At 46.3% G+C, this 22685-nt stretch overlaps 1 protein-coding gene across 3 annotated transcripts in view; it reads right to left on the bottom strand.

The window, feature by feature from the left end:
- The window catches only part of MCC (MCC regulator of WNT signaling pathway), a 276051-nt gene that overhangs the window by 28112 nt on the left and 225254 nt on the right, over positions 1-22685 (bottom strand). For all 3 annotated transcript variants that reach the window (XM_039239740.1, XM_039239741.1, XM_039239742.1), the window contains exons 10-12: positions 18169-18309; positions 15222-15325; positions 11755-11938 (exon numbers count right to left, since the gene is read on the bottom strand). In XM_039239740.1, coding sequence (XP_039095671.1) covers positions 11755-11938; positions 15222-15325; positions 18169-18309 — 429 coding nt within the window. The remainder of the gene's footprint in view (positions 1-11754; positions 11939-15221; positions 15326-18168; positions 18310-22685) is intronic.

Raw genomic sequence — 22685 nt, 5'->3', positions numbered from 1 at the left:
TCCTCATGGCTCCAGCCTTAACACAATGGCAGAAACACAAGTAGAGCCCCATTTAACTCTCATTACAACAGGCCAGGTTGGCATGATCATCTCTGTCATTACCAATCTGGTGACTGAGGCTCAGAGACATTAGGTGGTTTGCCCGGTCATGAGGCCGGACACTGGACTTGGGCCACTGTCTTCTCATGCCTCCGGTCTGCCCCCCACCCATGACTCACATCGCTAGAAGTTGTGCCAGGAACAAGGGGCAGTCTCCATGGGCTGCTGGCTGCCATAGGCCCAGGCCTGCCCTCCTCACCTCAGCCCAGAACAGGGGTAACGGGCCTGGGCCCCCAACTCAGCAGATGCAATTCCTCCATAACCTAGGTGTGACCAAGGACCATTCCACTCTTGTGTATGACGCATTATCTAGAAGACTAGGCTTCTGCGGAGACAAAGGTGAGGAGAGGTGATGAGCTAGAGCTCCACCACTTAGCTGGCCGTGCACAGGAGGAAGAGAACACCCTAGGGCTTGGGTGATCTTCAAGTCAGAGAACTCCTGCTAAGATTGGAAATTCCTGAGCACCAGACTCTTTGGAGCTGCCCCTCCCCACCCCACTCTCTTCAGCCCATCCGGACAGGTAGGATGGATCTTGCAGATGAAGGGAGCAAGATCTGCCTGACCAACATACAACACCTCCTCACAGGTGGCAATGGTTAATTTCATGCAGCAACTGGGCTGGGCTACAGTTTCCAGTTGCTTGGCCAAACACCCATCTAAATATCACTGTGAAGATATTTTTAGACGTGATAAACATTTAAATCAGACTTTGAGTAAAGCAGACTACCTTCCATGATGCAGGTGAGTCTCGTACAATCAGTTCAAGGCCTTAAGAGAAAAGAATGAAGTCCCCCTAAGAAACAAGAAACTCTGCCTCCAGACAACCTTCAGATTCAAGACTGCCACATCATCTTCCCTGGGTTTCCAGCCAGTCTGCCTGTCCTACAGATTTAGGGCTTGCAAGCCCCCATAATCATATGAACCAATTCCTTAAAATTAGTCAATCACTCTATTCATGTATTTACATACCCCTATCCTACCCCTGCTGGTCCGGTTTCCCTGGAGAACCCTAACTCAGAGGTACTATTTATGTGACCCAAGCATCTTCTACACTCTGTAGATTTACAGGTAGCCTGACTCAACCTCTCTGTGCCTATCTCTCCGTCTATAAAATGCAAAGTGTTTAGAACAGAGCCTAGTACATGGTAAGCACTCGATAAATATAGCTATCATTCACTTAATACTGGAGTGCCACTATAGGGCACTCTTCTAGGCCCTAGAAAAATCTCTGCTCTCATGGAACTCATATTCTAATAGGGGAGACACAAATAAAATATACAGTACATCGGGCAGTGAGCAGTACCATGGAGAAAAAGGAAGCAGTTATGGGCAGCACAAAGAGATGGGATTATTCTTTGCAACAGGGCTATAGGGAGGGCCTGCATGATAAAATTGCACAAAGTAGATCTGAGGATAAAGTAGAACCTCACAGAGGTGAGAAAAGGCAACTGTGCGGATTTCTGGAGGAAGAGTGATCCAGGCAGAGGATATATATAGTGAATGCAAAGTCCCTGGGGCACTGGATGTGGCCATCAAGAATGAGATGAGTCAGCTAAGGGAGAGGGAAGAGGAGAACTGGTTAGAGAGGAGAGTGTGTAGAGGAGGGGGCAGGGTGCCAGGTCATCTCAGGTTTTATAAGGGTTATGTCTTTTTCTCTAGAATTAGAATGGAAGCTATCGGAGGGTTTGTAACAGGGGTGATGTGATCTGCCTTACATCTTAATAGGTTCCCTCTGGCCACTGTGCTGAGGAGAGATACAGGGAAGCAAGGGGAGAGGTAGGGAGACCCATTCTGGGCTATTGCGACACTCTTGGGAAGAGATGGTAGAAGCTGGCAGGGCAGAAAGGAGAGTAAAATTATTATTATAAATTGCCATTATTATGTTTTCTCAAGCTGCATTTTATTTTATGGACGTTAATTTATTTCGAGAGAGACAGAGACAGCATGAGCGGGCGAGGGGCAGAGAGAGAGAATCCAAAGCAGGCTCCACGCTGTCTGCATGGAGACCGATGTTGGGCTCAAACTCACGAACCATGAGATCATGACCTGAGCTGAAATCCAGAGTCAGACACTCAACTGACTGAGCCACCCAGGCACCCTCAACCTGCATTTTAAAAAGGATGAGAAGGGAGAGGCAGAAACACCCCCTGGCTGGAACATTTGAGGTGCAATTTCATCAAGAAATGAAGCAGCTCAAGAGAAGGGAACAAGCTAACAGTGGCCCCAGCAGAGGGCGCTGGGGAGGCAGGTGGGACTTCTGAATGAGAGGGACTTTTTCAAGGGAGGAAACACAGTCCCTCCCTCAGCATCTCAGCCTTTCTCCAGTAAAGAACCGCCTCCCTGAGCTGGAGGGGGCAGAGGTAGGCATGCCTGGAACAAAACCACTCAAATAGGGCTCAGCGCTCACCTCAACAGGGACGTGGAAGGACAGACATCTAAATGTCCCATAGGCAAACAAACAAACTGAAATGGTAGCATTGTTCTCAAAGCATGCCACAGGGCTGAGTGTGTCTGCAGGCGCGGCAGGTTTGGACAGCATGGCGCTGGCAAACACCAACACTTCCCCTCCAGTGAGCCGGGAGGAGGCTTCAGGTATGAGATGCTTTCCCCCGAAGCTGGGGCTCTGGACCAGAGGTTCACTTTACAACCTTCGTCCTTCCTTACGTTAACATTTATTTTGAACAATTTTAAGCACACAGAAAAACACAGAGATTCACCAACACCCATGTGCCCACCACCCAGATGATTTTTTTGTCATACTGTCTTTGGCCTAGTTTGGTTTTTTTTTTTTAAGCACTAGAACCCTTAAGACTTGAGGTAATGTTTGTTACCTTTCACTTAAAGAAGAATTTTCAAAATTTAAAGAGAATTAGAAGCTAGAGTTCTGTAATTAGCCTGCAGGCACTGAAATGATATTACTTTGGCAGATTTTCCATTGAGCAGGACTGGGGTACCCCAGTGGTTGTCAAAGAGTAGTTGCGGGGCTGGCAAGTGCAGCATCACTTAGGAACTTGTTAGGAATGCATGTTCCCAGGCCCACTTCCAAGACCTCTAGAATGGGGAAGGAGTGGAGCCCAGCTGTCTGTATTTTCATGTACCCTCCCATCATCCTCAGGCACAGCCAGGTGTGAGAACAACTGGTCTACCCCAGGGGTAGGTAGGCATTTGCACGGCAGCCTGTGAGGTAAGGGGACCCCTCCAAAATTCTCTAGGGAGAAGCCACTACACTCTTGGGCTGATTTGGCAGGTGCCAGTGATTATGAGACCTCTGGTATCAGACAGACCTGAGTAACTGTGCTTCCCCTGACACCTCCCAGCTTTATGGCCCAGATTAAATGACCCATTCTTCCTGGGCTGCAGTAATGTGGGAATACATATAGTTCCCACACCTCCAAGTTTTGGGAAAGGAGACAGCGGGGGCGCCTGGGTGCCTCAGTCGGTTAAGCGCCTGACTTTGGCTCAGGTCAGATCTCACGGTTCGTGGGTTCAAGCCCCGCATCAGGCTCTATGCTGACAGCTCAGCGTCTAGAGCCTGTTTCGGATTCTGTGTCTCCCTCTCTCTGCCCCTCCCCCACTCATGCTCTGTCTCTGTCTCAAAAATAAATAAACTAAAAAAAAAATTTTTTTTAACATAAAAAGGAAAGGAGACAGTGGGTCCGGAAGCAGGCAGGGCCAGCTAGTGCACCACTCCTTCTGGAGGAAGAGAAACAGCTGTGCCAACAACATCTGGCACCCCACTACACAGACTCAAGGACCCCCTCTAGGGACGACAGCCACCTAGCAGGTCAGGCAAACTACCCCAGCTGAGGAAGAAGCAATGCGGCAAGTGCTTGACCGAACTTAAGAAACCACCCAGGACTGTCTAGGAAACACCAATGTGAGTGGGCAGGGGCTGACAGGCATAGAGGTGTCCTTGAACCCCCGAGGGTCTGGGGCCTGATACCTGGCCAGGTAGCGAAGGCCTTTACTTCACCGTCTCTACCACGGGCACAATTTTCAGAAAAGAAAAAGATCTCCCTCCACAGATCTACCCTTCCGGGAAGCTCAGCGCTCTAAACTGCTCTTACCAGGGGAAAGTTTGATTTCCAGATAAGCACCTCGTCCCCGCAGCCCCTCTGGCCTCCCCCTCTCCTTTCTGGGAAGCCGGCAGGGAGCCGATCAGGGTTAATTATAATTCTGCTTTGTGCCCTGATGTTCCACTGCAGAATATGATCGTGACAGTGTGAAAGGCGGGAAGCCGCCGGCCTCTCCTCTGCCTCCTGCAGACAAAGGCACTGCCGGTCTCCCAGGGGCCTGCCGCTGGCTGCTGGGCCCGGGTTAGGTCATCCATTAGCTCTCCCAGCTTGGAACGCTGGATGGTCTTGGCTGTCAAGGGGGGAATGAATCACTGTCCACATGGGCCAGTTACTCTGCATCTGCAGGGTGGGAGGCCTGCTCTCTGAGGGGGGACTGAGGGGAGGGCTCCAGGTGGGGAACCCCAGCCCACCCCAGAATGGCAGGGCGGCACATCTTTGCATTCTGCTCTGGTTTTCCAATAAACTGGGCCAGGTCACATGGGTTTCTCCTTTCCGGGATGTTCTGCTGGAGCCCCTCTTGCTGGCTTCGCTCCACGGCTATGACTTGCCAGCGGGGTGCACGCCAGCGGCCTGGGTCACCCCACCATTCTGCCTGCCCTGGCCACAATGGGACACGGACTCACATTTAGTCAAGTAGTCATGGATTTCAAATATCCTCTCTTCGGTCCCCTTCCTTCCTGTCCTGGCCTCATCCTCAAGACAGCCCCCCATCCTGCTTTTTAGAAGAAACATCCATTTTTTTTTTCTTCAGCCTCCTCACCTTGTCTCGGCAAAACACTAGAATTGCATTTCACTTCTTTGCTACGAAAACCAGAGAGGAATTTTCCTCTAAGTTTTTATTAGTCAATGCCTTACCTGGCACCCTCAATTAAGATCTCATTTCCACCAAGGGACAGTTCATTTTCAGAAGGAAAAAGCCATCAGGCTGGCCTTCTGTTTTGCTGAGCATTTTAGATTTATTTGGAGGAGGGGGTCAAGGCCAGGTGACATTCGTCCACATCAGCCACTCCTAAGTGGCCCCATTCTTCTAAGCTGAAGGTGAGCCTTGTCACCTGCCTGCATTTTTAGTGTTGTGTTGTGGTATCTCCCCTCCCTCTCTGGCAATTTTTTGTCACAAAGGACTAAAAACACCTAAATACAATCCTAACTCGGGATGCCTGGGTGGCTCAATGGGTTGAGAGTCCGACTCTTGATTTCAGCTCAAGTCATGATCTCAGGGTTGTGGGATCAAGCCCCCCTGTCCAGCTTAGAGTGGAGCCTACTTGGGATTCTCTCTCTCTCTCTGCCCCTACCCCACTCATGCTCTCTCTAAATAAATACATAAATTTAAACCAAATAAAAATAAACACAACCCTAACTTTGAGGTCTGTGTTCTCCTGGACGGTTATCAGAATTCTCTAGGAGGAGAAATGGAGGTTAAACTAAGAAAAATTAATGAAATATTGGTATGGGAAAATCCACTGCCAGATAACTGAAGTCCTCAAAAACTGCCTGACTCCAGAAGGCTCCCAAGAACTTAGCTGATAGCAAAAGTCAAAAGGAGAAACAGCTGTGTAGGAGATAGATTCTATTTCTGCAGCCATTTTTAAAGGTGTTGTTTCGGTGTTGGAGACAGGACATCTCTGAAACAGACATTAACCTATTTCCCATTCAGTCACTGGTAACACACCAGGGTAGGCACTATCCAGTCCTGACAGCTATACTGTTGCTAACAATATTCCTGACATTAGAAAAATTAAACATTATGATTTTCAACATCACTAATCATTAGGAGGTAGAAAGGAAAATATTAAGGGCATTTTTTGGCCAGGGATTGGCCACATTGAAAAAACTTATACTACCCAGTTTTAGCAAGGGTGTGGACGAAGGGCAGAACCACTGGATCATGAGTGGAGGGCTATTTGGCATCTGAAACAATCATTTTTGAGGCAGCAAATTCTGTTTCTTTGAATTAGCCTCACAGACATTGCACGAGCGGGACAGTGTAAGGGTGAGGACGGAGGCTCTAACAGTTCTAATAGTGATAAGCTGGCTAGACGTGTCCAACAAGAGGAAGCCATTTAAATAAATGACAGGTTGCCATCCAGTGTGAGGCTGGGTAGCTACAGACACAAATGAAAGCCACGTGGACAGATGTCTAAAACCAGAATACTAAGAGGAGAAGCAAGTTTTTTTTCTTTTTTTTTTTTTACAAATAGTTTGTCAAATTAGTTTCCACATAACACTCAGTGCTCATCCCCACAAGTGTCCTCCTCCATGCCCATCCCCCCCTCCCCCCCACATCCATCAGTCCTCAGTTTTTGTCAGCATTCAAGAGTCTCTCATGGTTGGCCTCTCTCCCTTTCCCCCACCATTTCCGCCCTTCTTCTCCCCCTTGTTCCTCCGTCAAGTTCCTCCTAATCCTCCTATACGTGCAAACATATGATATTTGTCCTTCTCTGCCTGACTTATTTCGCTCAGCATAACACCCTCAAGGTCCATCCATGTTGCTACACATGGCCAGATTTCATTCTTTCTCATTGCCATGTAGGATTCCATGGTATAGATAAACCACATCTTCTGGATCCATTCATCTGTTGATGGACACTTAGGCTCTTTCCATGTTTTAGCTATTGTGGAGAGTGCTGCTATGAACATTGGGGTACATGTGCTCCTATGCCTCAGCATTTCTGTATCCCTTGGGTTAATTCCTAGCAGTGCTATTGCTGGGTCATAGGGGAGTTCTATTGTTAGTTTCCTGAGGAACCTCCACACTGTTTTCCAGAGGGGCTGTACCAGTTTACATCCCCACCAACAGTGTAGGAGGGTGCCCGTTGAGGAGAAGCAAGTTTCATCAGAGTCCATGAACACAGGATTCTTGGGAGATTAAAATAGACATAATCATGTTTTTAAAGATGGCGCGTTTTGGCCTCCCAGATACACACCTTCTATCTTCTTCTGGGACCCACCCCCTCTCTTCTCCATCCATATGGCTCCTGTGGGAACTGCCATGACCACAAATGACTGGGGTAGAACTTGAGCCCACCTGGGCAAGATGTCCCTTCCTAGGATTTTTTTTTTTCCTTGACACCAGTGAAACCAGTCAGCCTTGGTACAAATGCAGGTGGTGTGCTGGTTTTCTGTCCTCTGGGGCACCGGCCTCCAGCAGGGAGATGAAAGCCACATGTGGGGGCCACACAGGCTGGATGGGGTCTGGCCTGGCTGCGTTTGGGCGCCTGGTTCCGTGGCTGCTCGGGCTTACTGTAGACCTCTGCCTTCATCCTGGGGATGCGGCTCCGGCGTGTGTAAGATCCTTCCAGCAAGGCCCCTTTTTGTTCAAGCTATGTGCGTATGATTCTGTCTAATTTCAGCTAAGGGTCTTAACACATAGAACTATCTGCAGAAATATACCCCGAACTGTTTGCAGTAGTGTCCTTTCCAGTGAAGATCCTAGCATGGAGAAATTTATGTAATGCTTGGATTTTAATTATGTATTTTTACAATGCTCATGAAATTCTTTGGAAACCAGGAAGTCTTAAAAACAAACAGCATTTCAGGTCTCTACCTAGTTTTCATAGAACCTAAAAGATAAATGGCAGGGACATTTGAATAGGAAGCCTGAGCACCGTGTTGTCATGTTAGGGAATGTGTCTGAGCTAGACTTCAGAACTTGCTAGCACTTCTAAGCATTAATCTCAAGGACTTTGGATGGATTCTCCTGATACTTGGGATGGGGAAACAACTTTCTTTTCAGGGGGACGTGAAGATTATGATTACAACAGCCAGATCTGGTGTCTTACTCCCGGAAGCTTACTCATGGTGGTGAATCACACGTTTCCTAATGGAGTAGCCATTCCAATCCTATTCATCCTTTCAATGGACAGGGTCAAACTGTCATCAACCTCCCTCTCTGCTCCAGTGAGACTTCATCTAAGAAGATTAGCTTAGGGGCGCCTGGGTGGCTTAGTCGGTTAAGCGTCCGACTTTCGCTTAGGTCATGATCTCGCGGTTCGTGGGTTCGAGCCCCGCGTCGGGCTCTGTGCTGACTGCCGCTCAGAGCCTGAAGCTTGTTTCAGTCTGTGACTCCCTCTCTCTCTGACCCTCCCCTGCTCGCGCTCTCTCTCTCCCTCTCTCTCTCTCCTAGAAAAAAAAAATATATTTAAAAAAAAAAAAAAAAAAGATTAACTTAGAAGGTGAAAGCTGGGCATTGTGAGCTCCACTGCCCTTATTCCAATCTGGGGGTGTGTGGTCAGCCTGGTGGGACCCTGATTCCCAGGAGGTGTCCAGTGGCTCACCCACAAGGCTGCAGTCACCGGTCTCCCACAGCGCCCCGTGATCCCTACCCGATGGCAGGACAAAAGGGACTCAGCTCTAGTTTCCATGAGGGCAGATCTGCTGAGGCTTCCTGTCATGGCCACAAGTCCTTTTGTAGATTTAGATCGATAGTGTGTCCGCAGAATGAAGTGAAATTGTGATGCTTGACAGAAAGGGTGGGCTTGATTAAGGATTCCCTATTCCTACTTAACCAAGTTAGTCCACTGGCTCCTCTGTTGTGAGAGGCTGATAAAGGTATCCAGGCAATCAACATTACCTACTCAGTGCACTGAGATAATTATAACTTCGGAGGAGGCTATGCTATGGCTGTATTTTTCAAGAGTGAAAGAGCGGTGTCTCTGGGCTCCTGCCAATAATCAACTGAGAGGCTGGCTACCATTTCTATTCTCCTTGCTGGTAACTGCTCTTCTGCTGTTCCGTTCCCAAACCATGACCCTCCTGTCATCAGGAGCTGTTCGCCTGCTGCCAGCAAGGCATCTCGGGACTGGACACTCAGCATTCCTTTCCTGAGACCTTGAGAAACAGCTGACCGACACTCTGAGTAGAATTCTCTGTGCCAGTTGGTTATAGAGCGAAGAAAGAGGACGACTCCCTTTCTTTCTCCCACAAACCTGACGGGGGGTGGGGGGGGGGGAGATGTCTGAGCTGGAACAGCAAGATGTACACACAGAATTAATCACTGTAATTATAAAAAGGGTTGGTGGTTTGGGACTTTTTTTTCAGAACTCTCATTTAGTATAAAGCCGTCTGGTTGTGTCACGACCACAGAATGTGGTATGCCACACAAATGGCTTGTGTGTGGTTCTTTGTACCCACCCTGGCTGTTCTGAGTTGGGAGGGAGCGTGGAAGTGAATTTTTTTTTTTTTTTTATAAAGCTTCTATATCTTTTTTTTTTTTAATTTTCTTTTTAATGTTTTATTTATTTCCAGGAGAGAGAGAGAGAGAGACAGCGTGAGCAGGGGAGGGTCAGAGAGAGAGGGAGTCACAGACTGAAACAGGCTCCAGGCTCTGAGCTGGCAGTCAGCACAGAGCCCGACGCGGGGCTCGAACCCACGAACCGCGAGATCATGACCTAAGCGAAAGTCGGACGCTTAACCGACTAAGCCACCCAGGCGCCCCATGGAAGTGAATTTTTAAGGAAGGCAATTGAGTGAAATCTGAACTAAAGTCTTCTGTATTTTGATAGAAGACCTATTTGAGAGTGAAATTAGTTCAAGGGCCATTCTTTTGTGAGGTCAACCTTAAAAATAAAGACCATGTCCCAAATTGATCTCAATTCGAGTGAGTTACTAGATCACCAAAAATGAAATTTCTCCCAGAAAACTGTCTTAGAATCAAGGCTCATCTATACATTAAAGTATTTCTAACAATGTTCATAACCAGGATCCCCACTAAATAGATGGTGAGAGTTGTTACTGCTGACTGACCCCAAATGTATCCCTGATTTGAATGAAAACAAAATTATTTTGGGGATGGGGAAGTGTGAGCAAAATATCCGTAACATGCCCATTATAAGCTACTGAAACAGCATATATTCCCTCAACTTGCTTCTAGATTTACTATTTCAACAGTATCGCTGATGGGGCACCTCTCAGTCGGTTAAGCGTCCGACTTCAGCTCAGATCATGATCTCGCGGTTTGTGGGTTCGAGCCCCATGTCGGGTCCTGTGCTGGCAGTTCAGAGCCTGGAGCCTGTTTCAGATTCTGTGTCTCCCTCTCTCTGCTCCTCCCCTGCTCACACTCTGTCTCTGTCTCAAAAATAAATAAACTATTAAAAAAAAAATCCAGAGTATCGCTGACAACATGAGGTCTACATTTCTATTTTAAATGAACATGGAAATTATAGATCATGCACATCTGGAAAAGTCATTAAGAAGAGCATCTGCTTGCCGTGTTAAAACAGAAGAAAGTGGTTTTAAGAAAAAAAATTAGAATCTGTGTTTCACTGAATAAGACAATCGGTGCTGGAGTCAAAAGGAAATAATTCCCTTGAGTTTGTGGGCACCTGGCCAGCTATGTTGTTGGGAATGTCCCCTCTTCTAAGGCACCAGGTCTGGGATAGGTAAATAGATGCACTCAGACAGATGGCTGGGTCCTGCCAGTGGGAAGGGAGATGGGAACATTAGGCTGCTTTCAGGCACCAAGGAAACATCAGTAGTTCTCCTTTGGTGCTTGAGACTCAATCCACTCTTATGTGATTCTTGTCACTTAATTTGCAAGTACACACTGTTTTCTTAATGTCATGACATTCAACCCGGTATAGTGGAGAGAATAATACATTTGATGCCAAAGTCCTGGGTCCCAATCCTGATTTCCCTCTATCAGCCCTGAGCCTTATCTAGGCAAGTCACTTAGAGATCTCTGAGCCAAGGCTTTCTCACCTGTGTGAGTGGGTAAGTCACCCTTCCTGTCTTTTATGATTTGGCTACCACATGAGAATCTCTAACAAAGTACTTTCTAGGCTGAGAACTGATATATAAAGGGAAGGCATTCATGGTTTTAAGGCTTCTGTGGTAAGAAATGAGAAGATCACTAGAAAAGGCTTCATTCTGATCCTCGACCTTCCTCCCAAAGAATTCAATGGCTTCAGCAAATTATGCTTAGCAAGGTCTTCACAACTTTCCTCTCCATATTTTTCATGTACCCACTTCAGTTCTTGATTCACAGACACTGAACTTGAACTCAGGTTCATGACTGTGTGTCTGCTAAGTACCTGCTATGAATATGGTATCACTCTGTGAAGCAAAAGAGATGGGAAAAGAGGAGGCTATTGCCCAAGAAGAGCTTACAAAGGGCAGAGACCCAAGAGGAAGAAGGGAGAGAATGGAGCCTAGAAATAAGACGCAGTTTGAGTCGTGGGTGCTTAGGGACCATTTGCAGCAAATGGGCCTTAAGCTACCCCCAAATACTCTTGGAAATCAAGAACTATGAAGAAATGGAAACGGAACAAAATGGGAGAGAGGGAACCAGACAGAAAGGTAGGTTTGGGTTCCATCTTCACGTTACTCTTTCTGGAGCAACTCTCCCCTTCTCTCCAGGCTGTGGTTCCCATGCTGGCCACAGGACAAGGCCCTTTCCAGCTCTCCCGTGCTGAGTCACTGACTCCCCGACTCCCCAGATGGGGCAGGCTGCAAGCAGTGGGGAGAATTCTGCCCTCACCCAAGCCTCACCGTCTCTGAGAGCTGGGTCACCACACATCAAGCCTAGTGAGCAGACCACACATGGACACACGGCCATCTCATGGCGGAAGGGCCGCGGATTACCTGGTGTGGCTGTTGGAAGAGAGGCTCTCCCAGGGCTGCGCACTGCAGCCGGCCACGGCAAAGGCGCCCCCGCAGCTGCCATCCAGCTTCATGAGCAGGGCCTTGGCGGCATTCTCAGCTGTTTTCCGGCAGTCGTGAGCGCGCTGGAGCATCTGAGTGATGTTGTCATCCCCTGACTGGTCTCCTAAGTCACAAAGAAGCCAAAGAAAGGATCAGTCAACCAGGTCAACGTGAACCACGTCTGGGAGCGAGCTTGGATCATCAGTTCTCAGTTACTCAGGGCAGAGGTGGAGAGAAATTAGCAGTGGATGGCCAGGGAAGTGATCCACATGCTGGGCTGGGCTTCATCACTTAGAAACTGGACTTAGCATGGCATGTCTCTACTCTAAGCTCCACTGTCCGCATTGATGAAGGGTTGGCCAGTGTGATCTCTGAGGTCTGTCTCAAGCTCTAACATGCTATGATTTTCTAATTATGCAGGCTCCTGACTTCTCCCACTCAGTTGTAATCTACTGCCTGGCCATTCTTTCCTGCGTTAGCACTTCCTTGTGAATGAGGCCCAACTGTACCCTCCACATAACCAGAACTTTGCTTAGAGCTCTGTGTAGGGTAGAGACACAAACTAATAGTTTAAATGAGAACTTCAGACTGGCAGTGTATTTTCTGTACCAGTGCTATCCCTTTCTCTCAGCTTGGGCACCGTCAGTGGCGAGCCCAAATGTCTCCAGGAGTCAGGTAACTGTGCCGGAGCAAGACCTCATGAGTGGTGGGCACCAACACAGAACCAGACAGCACATTTCCCACATAAAATGGACACATTCTTGTTGTGTCTTATAAACCATACTGGCCAAACAAGTCACCAGTTTGCTACCTCTGCAGCCTAGATCCCTAGTCTTTCAAATATTTTCAAATGAAATTATATACCAAAGCCTAAGATACAAAAATGGTAAATGCAGAACCACTTGAAGTGGGCAAGGGTGGAGGTCATACATTCAGCTTCTCCCCCATTCTCCAAGCCCACCGCTGAAGCCCAAAGATACTCTTCCAGCTTCCCAGAGCCTAGTTTGAAGACTACTGGTCTAAATCATCTAGAATGAATGTAATGAATGCCTGTGTAGTCAAAAAACAAAAACAAAAAGACAGAAAAAGGGGCACCTGGGTGGCGCAGTCGGTTTAGCGATCAACTCTTGATTTTGGCTCAGGTCATGATCTCACGATTCATGGGATCGAGTCCCATGTTGGGCTCTATCCTGAACCTGGAGCCTGCCTCCTTCAGCTTCTCTCTCTCCCCCTCTCCCCTTCCCCTTCATGAGCGTGAACATGGTCCCTCTCTGTCAAAAATAAACTATATATATAAAAAAAAAAGAAACAGAAAAACCAGTGACTGGTACTATGGGTAAATGTCATAAAACAGTGCATGCTCTGCTGTGCAACTATATGGCCCATTGGAGCAGAATGCAGGTCAGCTGCTGCCATCAGCAGAATGTAGGGGGAATTTAATAGGGAACCGCTCACAATAAGCCAACTCACAGCTTTAAGGAGAGTGCAGAGGAAGCAGGGGTGCATATGTCCTGCAGGGCTAAGCTTCCCTGGACTCCCACTCTGGCCACTTCTCTGATAACATTCATGCTTCTTTTCCTTCCACAAATGAGATATATATATCTCATCAACTGACTGCTCTTTGAATTCTGTTCTGAAGTAGGCATGATATTACTGACTGGCTCATTTTATAAATATATCATGAGCTACCCAGGATTATGTTAATACAAAGCATTTCATTATTGATTTTAAGTATTTTAAATGCAGATTTGTATAAGCCCTTCCAGCTCTTACCAAGTAACTGTGCCAAGTAGATACAAGCCTAATAAAAGGTACCTTTCCAGGACAGGATCTTCTGATGATACAAACTGGAACTAAGAGGATTGATTTCTTTTCCCTTTAATTGATAGTTTTCCTTAATACATATATTAAAAAAAAAAAAAAAAGAAAAAGAACATTTGACAGCAGGCCAAGATCATTTTAGGATCAGTTTAATATGAGGTATAAAGTTTTATGGTTTAGTGAAAAGACCCTGAAAAATGAGGTTTCTAATGGAAATGCTGGCAGAGTTTCTGCTTCTCGGCTGGGATGTTAATACTATTTAAAAAAAAAAAATGGGGAGAGGAAAGGAAGGTGGCCACCCATACAAATGCTCCCTTGCCTGGCAACTTGGATTTAAAGCAGGAAATTAATGCCCAGGATACTTCCTTTCCTTCAGATTTACTTCAGATTCCTGGACAGGTCAAAACTGAAGGGGGAAGAGCCTGTGAGTATTCAGTGCAAATGTTAGACCCCACACGAGGGGGAGGCTGGTGAGAATGTCAGGGTGGGGGTGGGGACACACTTGGGAGGCGCCATGATGCCGACCTTCTCTGCTAGCTGTATCCTGGAGGGATGACTCTCCCGAAGGCTCCCAGTCCTTGCCCAGAAGCCAGTCCTTGACCGATGGCCTAGTTTCTGAAGCTGAGGACTCCTGGCTTGCCCACTCCACCCATGTTTGGCTCTGCCATTAAACAGTGTCCTGGTTACCTGCTGTTTGCTTCTCCCAAGGAGCTGCTACCATAAAGTGCAGGCTGAGGTAGCGTCCAGGTCTCAGCGCTGAAATACAGCAACATTCTCCCTTGATCTCTCTTTCCTCTCAAGCACTATTTCCACTGTGTCCTCCTCACATTACTGCAAGGCCCAGAGCCATGATCATGGGCCAAGTTTTAGCAAATGTTGCTAACCAGGATGCCACATTTGGCTTTTTTCAATTATATATCCCTTCCTGTGACTCAAAAATGAGGGGTACTCGTGGGGGGTACTGCAGATCTAGAGGGACAGATTGGGACAACAGAACACGTGACCCCGGGGTGGGGGAGGTGAGTGGGTCAGCGGACACTTCTGCTACCCCACAGGGCTGGACTCCAGGGACAGCCATCTGAAGCAGACGGCAGGGAGTGAAACTATTTCCTCTCCGTTCACAAGGCACCTGGAGACGAGGTAGGGGGCACCCAGAAGAACTACCCAGAAGAACAAACCTGGGGGAAAAGCACAGCCAACAGAAGCCATGAGTTGCAGCAAAGGCCACGTGGGCCGCAAAGGGACCCTTAACAGTCAGTATCACAGAGAGAGGCTGTGGGAAAGTTGGTCTCTTTCGTCATAAGCTGTGGGCCTCCTGCTCCATCTGGTCCTCCCGTTGGCCTGGGAGAGTGTTTCCTAAGAGGGCCTGTTTGTTTTAACTTGTCTGTAATTCTGTTTCCACTCCAGTTCTTGCTGCATTCAACATAAACAATTTACTCACTCAGTCATGAGGAAAAAACGAAAAACACACTTGACAAGCACATTTCATGTTGTCGGGAGGTGTTCCAATGCCAACAGCAAAATGAGGGCACCGTAGAGCCAGAGAGGCAGGGGACAAGAAGGAAGAGGGAGGGAGACACACTTACCAGGGGAGGACCCCACGCCGGCTGCCCGGAACTGCCCCAGGATGAGGCTCTGCTCGCTCTCGGCCAGTGCCAGGAGGAGTTCATAGGCTTCTATGCACTGTTCGCTGAAACAGAAGCACACGGTGTCGTCAACGCTGGCAGGGGACAGTGAGCCTCTTCAGTGCAGCACTGTCCCCTGAGGGGGCGTGGCTCCAGACCTGCATCTCAGCCTTGCAGTCCATATAAGCAAGGAAATATCCAGATGTCCCTGCATAAAGCCAAGGGTGTGCTTTGCTATGTTGCCCCCCATCCCCTTTTTACCTCACTTAAACTTTTAGTTTAAGCTGGGATCTAGAAAAATACAAGTGTAGCCATAAAAGTGAGAGAGTTAAGTTTACTGCTTCTTTGACAATCAGCAAAAAAGGAAATGGAATATGCCTGTGGTAGCCAGCCCCCAAGATGGCCTCCACTGCTCCCAGATGCTGGTGTCCACACCCTTCTGTCATCCCCTTGTGCACTGTACCAGAGTTTGTCTATGTGACTAAGAGGATACGGGATCACTTCCAAAATCAGGTTACTAGAAAGCATGGTGACTTCCACCTTTTCTCTACCGTCACCTTCTCTCTTGGATCATCCTCTCTAGAGAAGGCCAGCTGCCATGGCTTGAAGATTCTCGAGCAGCCCCATGGAGAGACCCATGTAGTGAGGAAGTAAGACTTCCAGCCAAGAGTGAGTAAAGGATGGAGGACTCCACCAGACAGCTGTGTGAATGAGCCTTCTTAGAAGCAGATCTGCCAGCTCCAGTTAAGGTTTCAGATGACACAGCCCTGGCTAACAGCTTGAGCAGAACCTCCTAAGAGCCCCTGAGCTGGAACACTACCTAGCTACACCACTCCCAGCTTCCTGATCCTAGAAACTGTGCCATAAGAAACAGTACCGAAGGAAAGGAGGGAGGGAGGGAGGAAGTTCCAGAAAGAAGACTATTTTGACCTAAACCTTCAGGAGCCACTAGCCACATGTGGCTAATTAAAAAAGAATTTAATTAAATGAAAAATTTAGTTCCTTTGTTGCAACAGCCACATACTATATGTTTAAGAGTCACATGTGCCTAGAAGTTACCATACTGGACAACACAGATAGACAACAGGTCCATCATCACAGAAAGTTCTATTAGACACTTGTAAAACTGCCCCTTGAAACACACAAAATCTAACAAGTTTGGATTTCTAAGAGGAAAATATTAGTCTCTCTTCTTTTGCTTGTCATCATTGAACACACCAGGTATAGGATCTAAGAGTGACCCCTTCCACACTGCCACCCGTGACCCACGTGGACCCATGCTTGCCCAGGAGGTGGAGCGTGTGCATAATGCCTGAGTAGCCCTGGACAGGATGCCTGCAGTCCAGAAATCTCCCCGCTAAGCAAATAACCGATTGGCTTCTCTAAGCTAAGCAGGGGAAATGTTGCTTTATTCAACATTTAGTCAACAGACCCTCTCTTTTTCGATTTTCTCTACTCTCATCTTCCTTCACTAAGAGATCAGGAGCCATCACCAGCTCCGGGTGCCGGCAGCCCCTCCTCTCAAGGGCAGTCCATCTTTCAGGTTAGAGACACGGCGACATTGCTTCATCCACACAGATCAAAGGCAGATTGTGGCTACAAAACAGCCTGTTTCAAAAGTTATTATAGGTGGTTTATCTGTTTGCTTTGGTGTGTCTGTACACTAGCATGATTGTGCTCTAGCTGTGGTCTCCTTTGATTTGGTTTGATTTTGATTTTTGAAGATACAAAGCTTCTTAAAACATATTGATCTTTTCAGAGGATGCTAAGAGCAGGTTACAGTCCCTACTCTGAGATCTTAGCAAATATGTCCAAGTGGTGCCACTAATGAAATAACCCTCTGAAAACAATAATGCAAAGCTTTGTAGTTAGTAAACAAATAGTAATTTAAAAACAAATTCCAGGGCACCTGTGTGGCTCAGTCGGTTAAGTGTCCAAGTCTTGGTTTTGGCTCAGGTCATGATCTCACGGTTTGTGAGTTGGAGCCCCAAATCGGGTTTCCCACTGCTTGGGATTTTTCTCTCTCTCTTCCCCTTCCTCTCTCAAAATAAATAATCTTAAAAAATAAATTTAAAAGTAGATAAATTCCAAAGCTGATGAGGCTGAAAAAAACTGGTACATTCATATACCCCTGCTCACTGATGAATGAATTGTAATCACTTAAACTTTTTTTTTTATAGGGAAAAAACCAGGAGCATGCCTGAAGAACCATGATAACATTCATATACTTTGACCTATAATTCTTGGGGATTTTATCCCAAGAAAAATATCCAAAGGAATGAAGATATTATCTGTATTAAATTATTTGTTATAAAATTATTTTCAATATCCAAAGTCTACAAAAATCTAAACGTCTTTTAGAGAAATGAGTAAATAAAATAACAATATATAAACTTGATGCAGGGGATACAGCCATTCAAAATGCACACAGACTATTGACCAGCATTACAAAACTACTACAGATGGAATAAAGAGAATATCCTAGGTTTTAACAATATAAAATATACACAAACATGAATAAAGACTGGAAAGAGCAACAAATGAATATATAAATGCAAAAATAAATATTCTGAGTGATATTACTTGGATGGAATAATATTTTTAAGTTGAACATGCTAGCAGAAATACACTGGCTTTCTAATACCATACTCATTTCTCTTATTTTCGTAAATGCCACAAGAGTGCTAATGGATTTTCTATATGTATCATGTTATTATTTGCTGGTCCAACTCCCCATATGTGTTCTAAAAGCCTGTTTTCTACTTTTATGTGGGGTTACTATAAACGCATTTCCAAGTTAAAAAACCTCACACCACCCCTACGCAGCCTTGCTAACCCACCAGTACTGGAGGACCAGCATGGCTCCCCCCCACCCACCCCCAACACACACACAGCCTCACTTCCCCACCTGTACTGCAAGGCCAGCCTCAGCGCAGTGGCATTGGATTCATACTTCCCCACCAGCATGCTCATCCGCTCAGCGTTGCTCTTGCATTCTTCCAGAGTTATGGTCAGGAGGTCATTTTGGGATTTGAGGTGTTCAATGCGGCTACAAAGGAAGAAAAATCTCTTTCATGATTTCACGTTGGGATTACAATTCATTTGCCAGTATTTGAATTGTCTCCTGTGGATCCAGGCCAGATACGCGTGTTAGGATGTGAGCTTGTCAGAGGTTTTAGCAAATGGAACTGACATGAAGTATTAAAGAAAGCAACTCTAAGTATAAGAATCACTAAATTCTGTGTGAATTAGAAATACACGGAAGTCCCCTGGTTATTTCCTAATCAGCCATCAACACACCGTGTGCCAGGTACAGTGTGAGGCTCCGAGCATACACCAAGGAAAGGAGCCAACCGCGTGACCTTGGGCCTTTCAATAAACCACCCTCCACAGGGACAAACAAAATATCAGTGCCACAGTAATAGCTACTATTTGTTAAATCCCTGCTCAGTGACCCTCTAATGGCCATTTGACTTAGGTATTATTATCCCCATTCTCAGAGGAGGAAGTAGAGTCCCAGAGGGGTAAAGGACATTGCAGTGGGATTTGAACCAAGAAGTTTGACCGCAGATCCTGTACTCTTTACCACTCACTACAGGGCAGACGCAAAAGATGAATCAGGTAGTAAGAAACTGTCCCTAGGGGCCTCTGAATGGGCAGTGGGCCAGGAAGCATGGGCTGTGTCCAAAGCTCCTTCCACGTTGGACAGTCCTGCAACCGTTAACTACCGGTAAGGCAAGCAGCAGGAATTTTATGCTTTATAGGAATTGGAACTATACATTCAGAGCAAATGAGTTAATGGAAAAATCAGAAAAACATAAGCATTCAACTTCCCTGTTTTCTGTCCTAGGACAGAAGCTCTGGGTGCAATGATTCATTTCCCATCAACATACCCATTTATAGTACTCTGACCATCAAGTCTTCAAGACACAGGGTTTCACACATAGAAAATAAATGCAAGTGACTCTTGAAACAGTAAGAGGGTTGGAAGCCATTTGCCTTGTGGATCAATCTTAGGACCACATATCTTCGAGAAGAATGTGGACACACTCACCAACATAGGAGATGGCTGGTGTAAGACCACTGTGAGACTTTGGCAACTTGAAGGTCAACTCAATGTAAGGTGCCACAAGAACGTACTTTTCTGTTCTTGTTGACATTAAGACTTCTTGAGACAGTCCCCACTTTCCTTTACACTCCACCTTGTTCCAATGTACATTTGGACCCCACTAATTAGATGAAACTCTTTAGCCAACTCACAAACCTACATGTGACCAATCCCCATCTCAGGGCCCTTCTCAGGCAACACCCCACTTAATAGGCTACTCCTGCCTTCTCAGAATGTTCTCTCTCACTTAGGTCATGACAGGTTTCTATTGGTTTTCTTCCTGCCTTGAAGGACATTTCTTCTGTCTTCTTTGCTGGCTCCTTATCCTCTATGAAATCTCTAAGGGTTGGTATTACCTCAGGACTCAGTCCTGGGTGCCCTTCTGTATCAGCACCCCCACCCCATCTCAGGACCATTTTATCCAGTACTATGACTTGAACAGACGTTTATGTTTCTATGGCTCCCAAATTTCTCTAGCCCAGACCTCTCTTCTGAGTGCTGGTCTCACATCTCCAGCTATTTCCTGATACTTCCATTTGAGTGTCACACCAGCACCTTAAATTTAATATTACCAAATGAGACTCCTGATTCCCCCCAACCTGGCCTTCCCCCATCTTCTTCATTCAGTAAATGCCACCACCATCTTCCCAATGATACAGGTGAGACACATGAGAAGCTTCTTGAGACCATCCCTTCCTCTTATATCCAAATCTACCCCAACTACAGTTTCCATTGATTCTACACTACCAAACACACTGACCCCCATCACTTTGCATCATCTCCACTTTGGCCGCACTGGGCCACTGCAATCATTGCTCGGCTTCCACTCTTGCCCCACCCACTTCCAATCTTCACACCTGAGTCACCAAAGTCTAGACACCAAAGATTTAGACACCAAAGTCTAAATCATGTCTGTTCTTTTGCTACTTAAAACTCTTTAGTGACTTCCACTGACACTTAGAATAAAGAGTGGACTTGGTCCATGGCCTCAAAATCCATATCCCACTAAGCCTTGCTGATTCTGCCACCTTATTGCATGTGACTCCTTGCATCCACTCCATCTCAGTTCCATTGGCCTTCGGACAGCTCCTACTTCCTTTCCGGCTGTAAGGTTAAGTTGGTCCATAAGACTCTTAGTTTGTCATACGGCTGCTTCCTTTTTCTCTTAAATTCTCAATTTACAGCCCCATCTTCAGAGAAGCCTTCTCCGGCTACATATCTAAAATCAAACGCTTCCCCTCTTACTCTATCACAGTGCCCTGTTTACTGGGAATTTTCTTATGATCTCATTTGTTTGCTTCTTATATAGCTTCCCTAACAGAATATAAACTCCATGAGAGCAGACACCTTGTCTCTTTTACTTTTCCCTGCATGACAAACAGCTTAGCACAGAGTAGATGCTTAAAACAGATTTGTTAAATAAGGACATACTTCTGAGGAGGCATGACCCTCCCCCCCCAACCACACACAATCACAAAGCTAAACGCTTTCATTTTTCGGGGTGTAATAGGGTCTCCAACCTTGAGATAGGCAGTTTAATAACAGGCATGAAGACATACTGGTAGATTATTTCTAAGATTATTCCTGTGTTCTAGCTATAGCTATGGTCGTAGAGAGGACACTGGAGGGGAAGTCCAAGGGCAAGGGTAGAATTCCAGCTAGGCTATTTAAGAGCTCTGGACTCAAGGCAAGTCACTCAACACCGAAGACTTTTTTTTTTCTTATTTGCAAAATGGGACTATTCTTTCCTCCCAAGTTGAAGATTAAGCGGTTGTCTGTGAGATCCCTTTGTAAACTGTTTAACACTGTAATAACGTGAACTACAAGCCCCAAATATTTCCCCTTCCTTTGGTGTCTCCTAGGTGCGCAGAACTGAGGAGAAAGGAACGTCCCCCGAGTTCAACCACAAAGCAGGCTTGTTAAATCCCAGAATCTGTGAAGAGATCCTCACTCGACAGAGGGTCCCTGAAGGCATCTGACTTCATTAAATTGCAAAGGGCATATCTGATTCAGTTCTCAAGCACTCTCTGGCTGTGGTACTGAGATGGCTGCTGCTTTACTGCTATAAGGTAGTCATCAGGATTGTCATTCTTAAGCATTTTGGATTTAATAAGGAAACCATTTAATTTCCCGATTTGAAATAACCTAGATTGCCTCATTTCCTTAGTCCTCAAGCACTATATTAAACAGCTTCGAATCAGGGAGGACTAACATGATAATTCAATTTATTTAGGTTTGCCAGACACAAGGGGAATGGCATTAAGCAATGGTGGATGGATACCGGCATCCACATTTCTTTCTGGTTAGTTCATAAGCCTTTCAAATTCTTACTATGGACTCCCACTGAAGACTGGTAGGTCAAGGCAGCCTTACCACACTTGGATATGATTTAGCAGTGCACTCTGTCCCTGCGGGACACATTCTGAGTCAGGGTGGTTTAGCATGGTTTGGCCTCGGTCCTTTTCCTTTGCTTTTTCAGCAACTCTCATTGCTAGGATGACCTAGAAGCCAATCTTTGCCGAGAAGCTTGAGTGCAAACTTTAACTACCTCTTTTGTGAGATTGGAGAAGAATCCATAAAAGTGGTAAAAATTTCTAAGTAGGACAGTTTGACCTACTTAGAAAATTATTCTCGGTAGGCTTAAGTATGATAGCATGTAGGGACTGAGGGTTGTGTACACTGCAAAGAGCATAAATAAAATTAGGCAGCCCTCTAGAGAAGTAGGGAGGGCTAAACTAGCATCCCTGGTCAATCCCAGAATGCCTCCATCAGACCGCCTTTGCTAGTTCCTGGTCACTCCAGGCGCCCCTTGGATGCTGACTCAACATTCCAGAGCTTCTCCTTGTGGTTCCTGGCAGCCCAGGCCTGCACGCTAAGTAGCCATCTTGTAATTCTGACCTACTTGTCATTCTATACAACTGCTCCCAGGACTTGCTACATAATTTGCAAGGGCCAGTGCTCAATAAAAAGGTGGGGCCCTGGCTCATCAATTACTAAGACTTTAAAATGGTGACAGTAGAGCAGCCAAGCCAAGAGTGGGTCCTCTCAAACATGAGGCTTGCACATTTGAAAACGCAGGTCACGCGGGGGGAGGGGGGGATGGGCATGAAGGAGGGCACTTTGGGGATGAGCACTGAGTGTTATGTAGAAACTAATTTGACAATAAACTATTTGTAAAAAAAAAAAAAAGAAAACGCAGGTCACGCAACGCCCTTGAAGACAGTCCCAACTGCCCTAAGCACTCCTCTGATGAACAAGAAAGTGGGAACTCCCCACCCACCAGCCTGACAGCATCTCTCTCTGTCACAATTCATAAG

Source organism: Hyaena hyaena, unplaced genomic scaffold, assembly GCF_003009895.1.
Source record: "Hyaena hyaena isolate Hyena2069 unplaced genomic scaffold, ASM300989v1 scaffold_160, whole genome shotgun sequence".
Lineage (NCBI taxonomy): Eukaryota > Metazoa > Chordata > Mammalia > Carnivora > Hyaenidae > Hyaena > Hyaena hyaena.
Note: the sequence above shows the minus strand (reverse complement) of the source record. Positions and strands in the feature narration are given on the sequence as shown.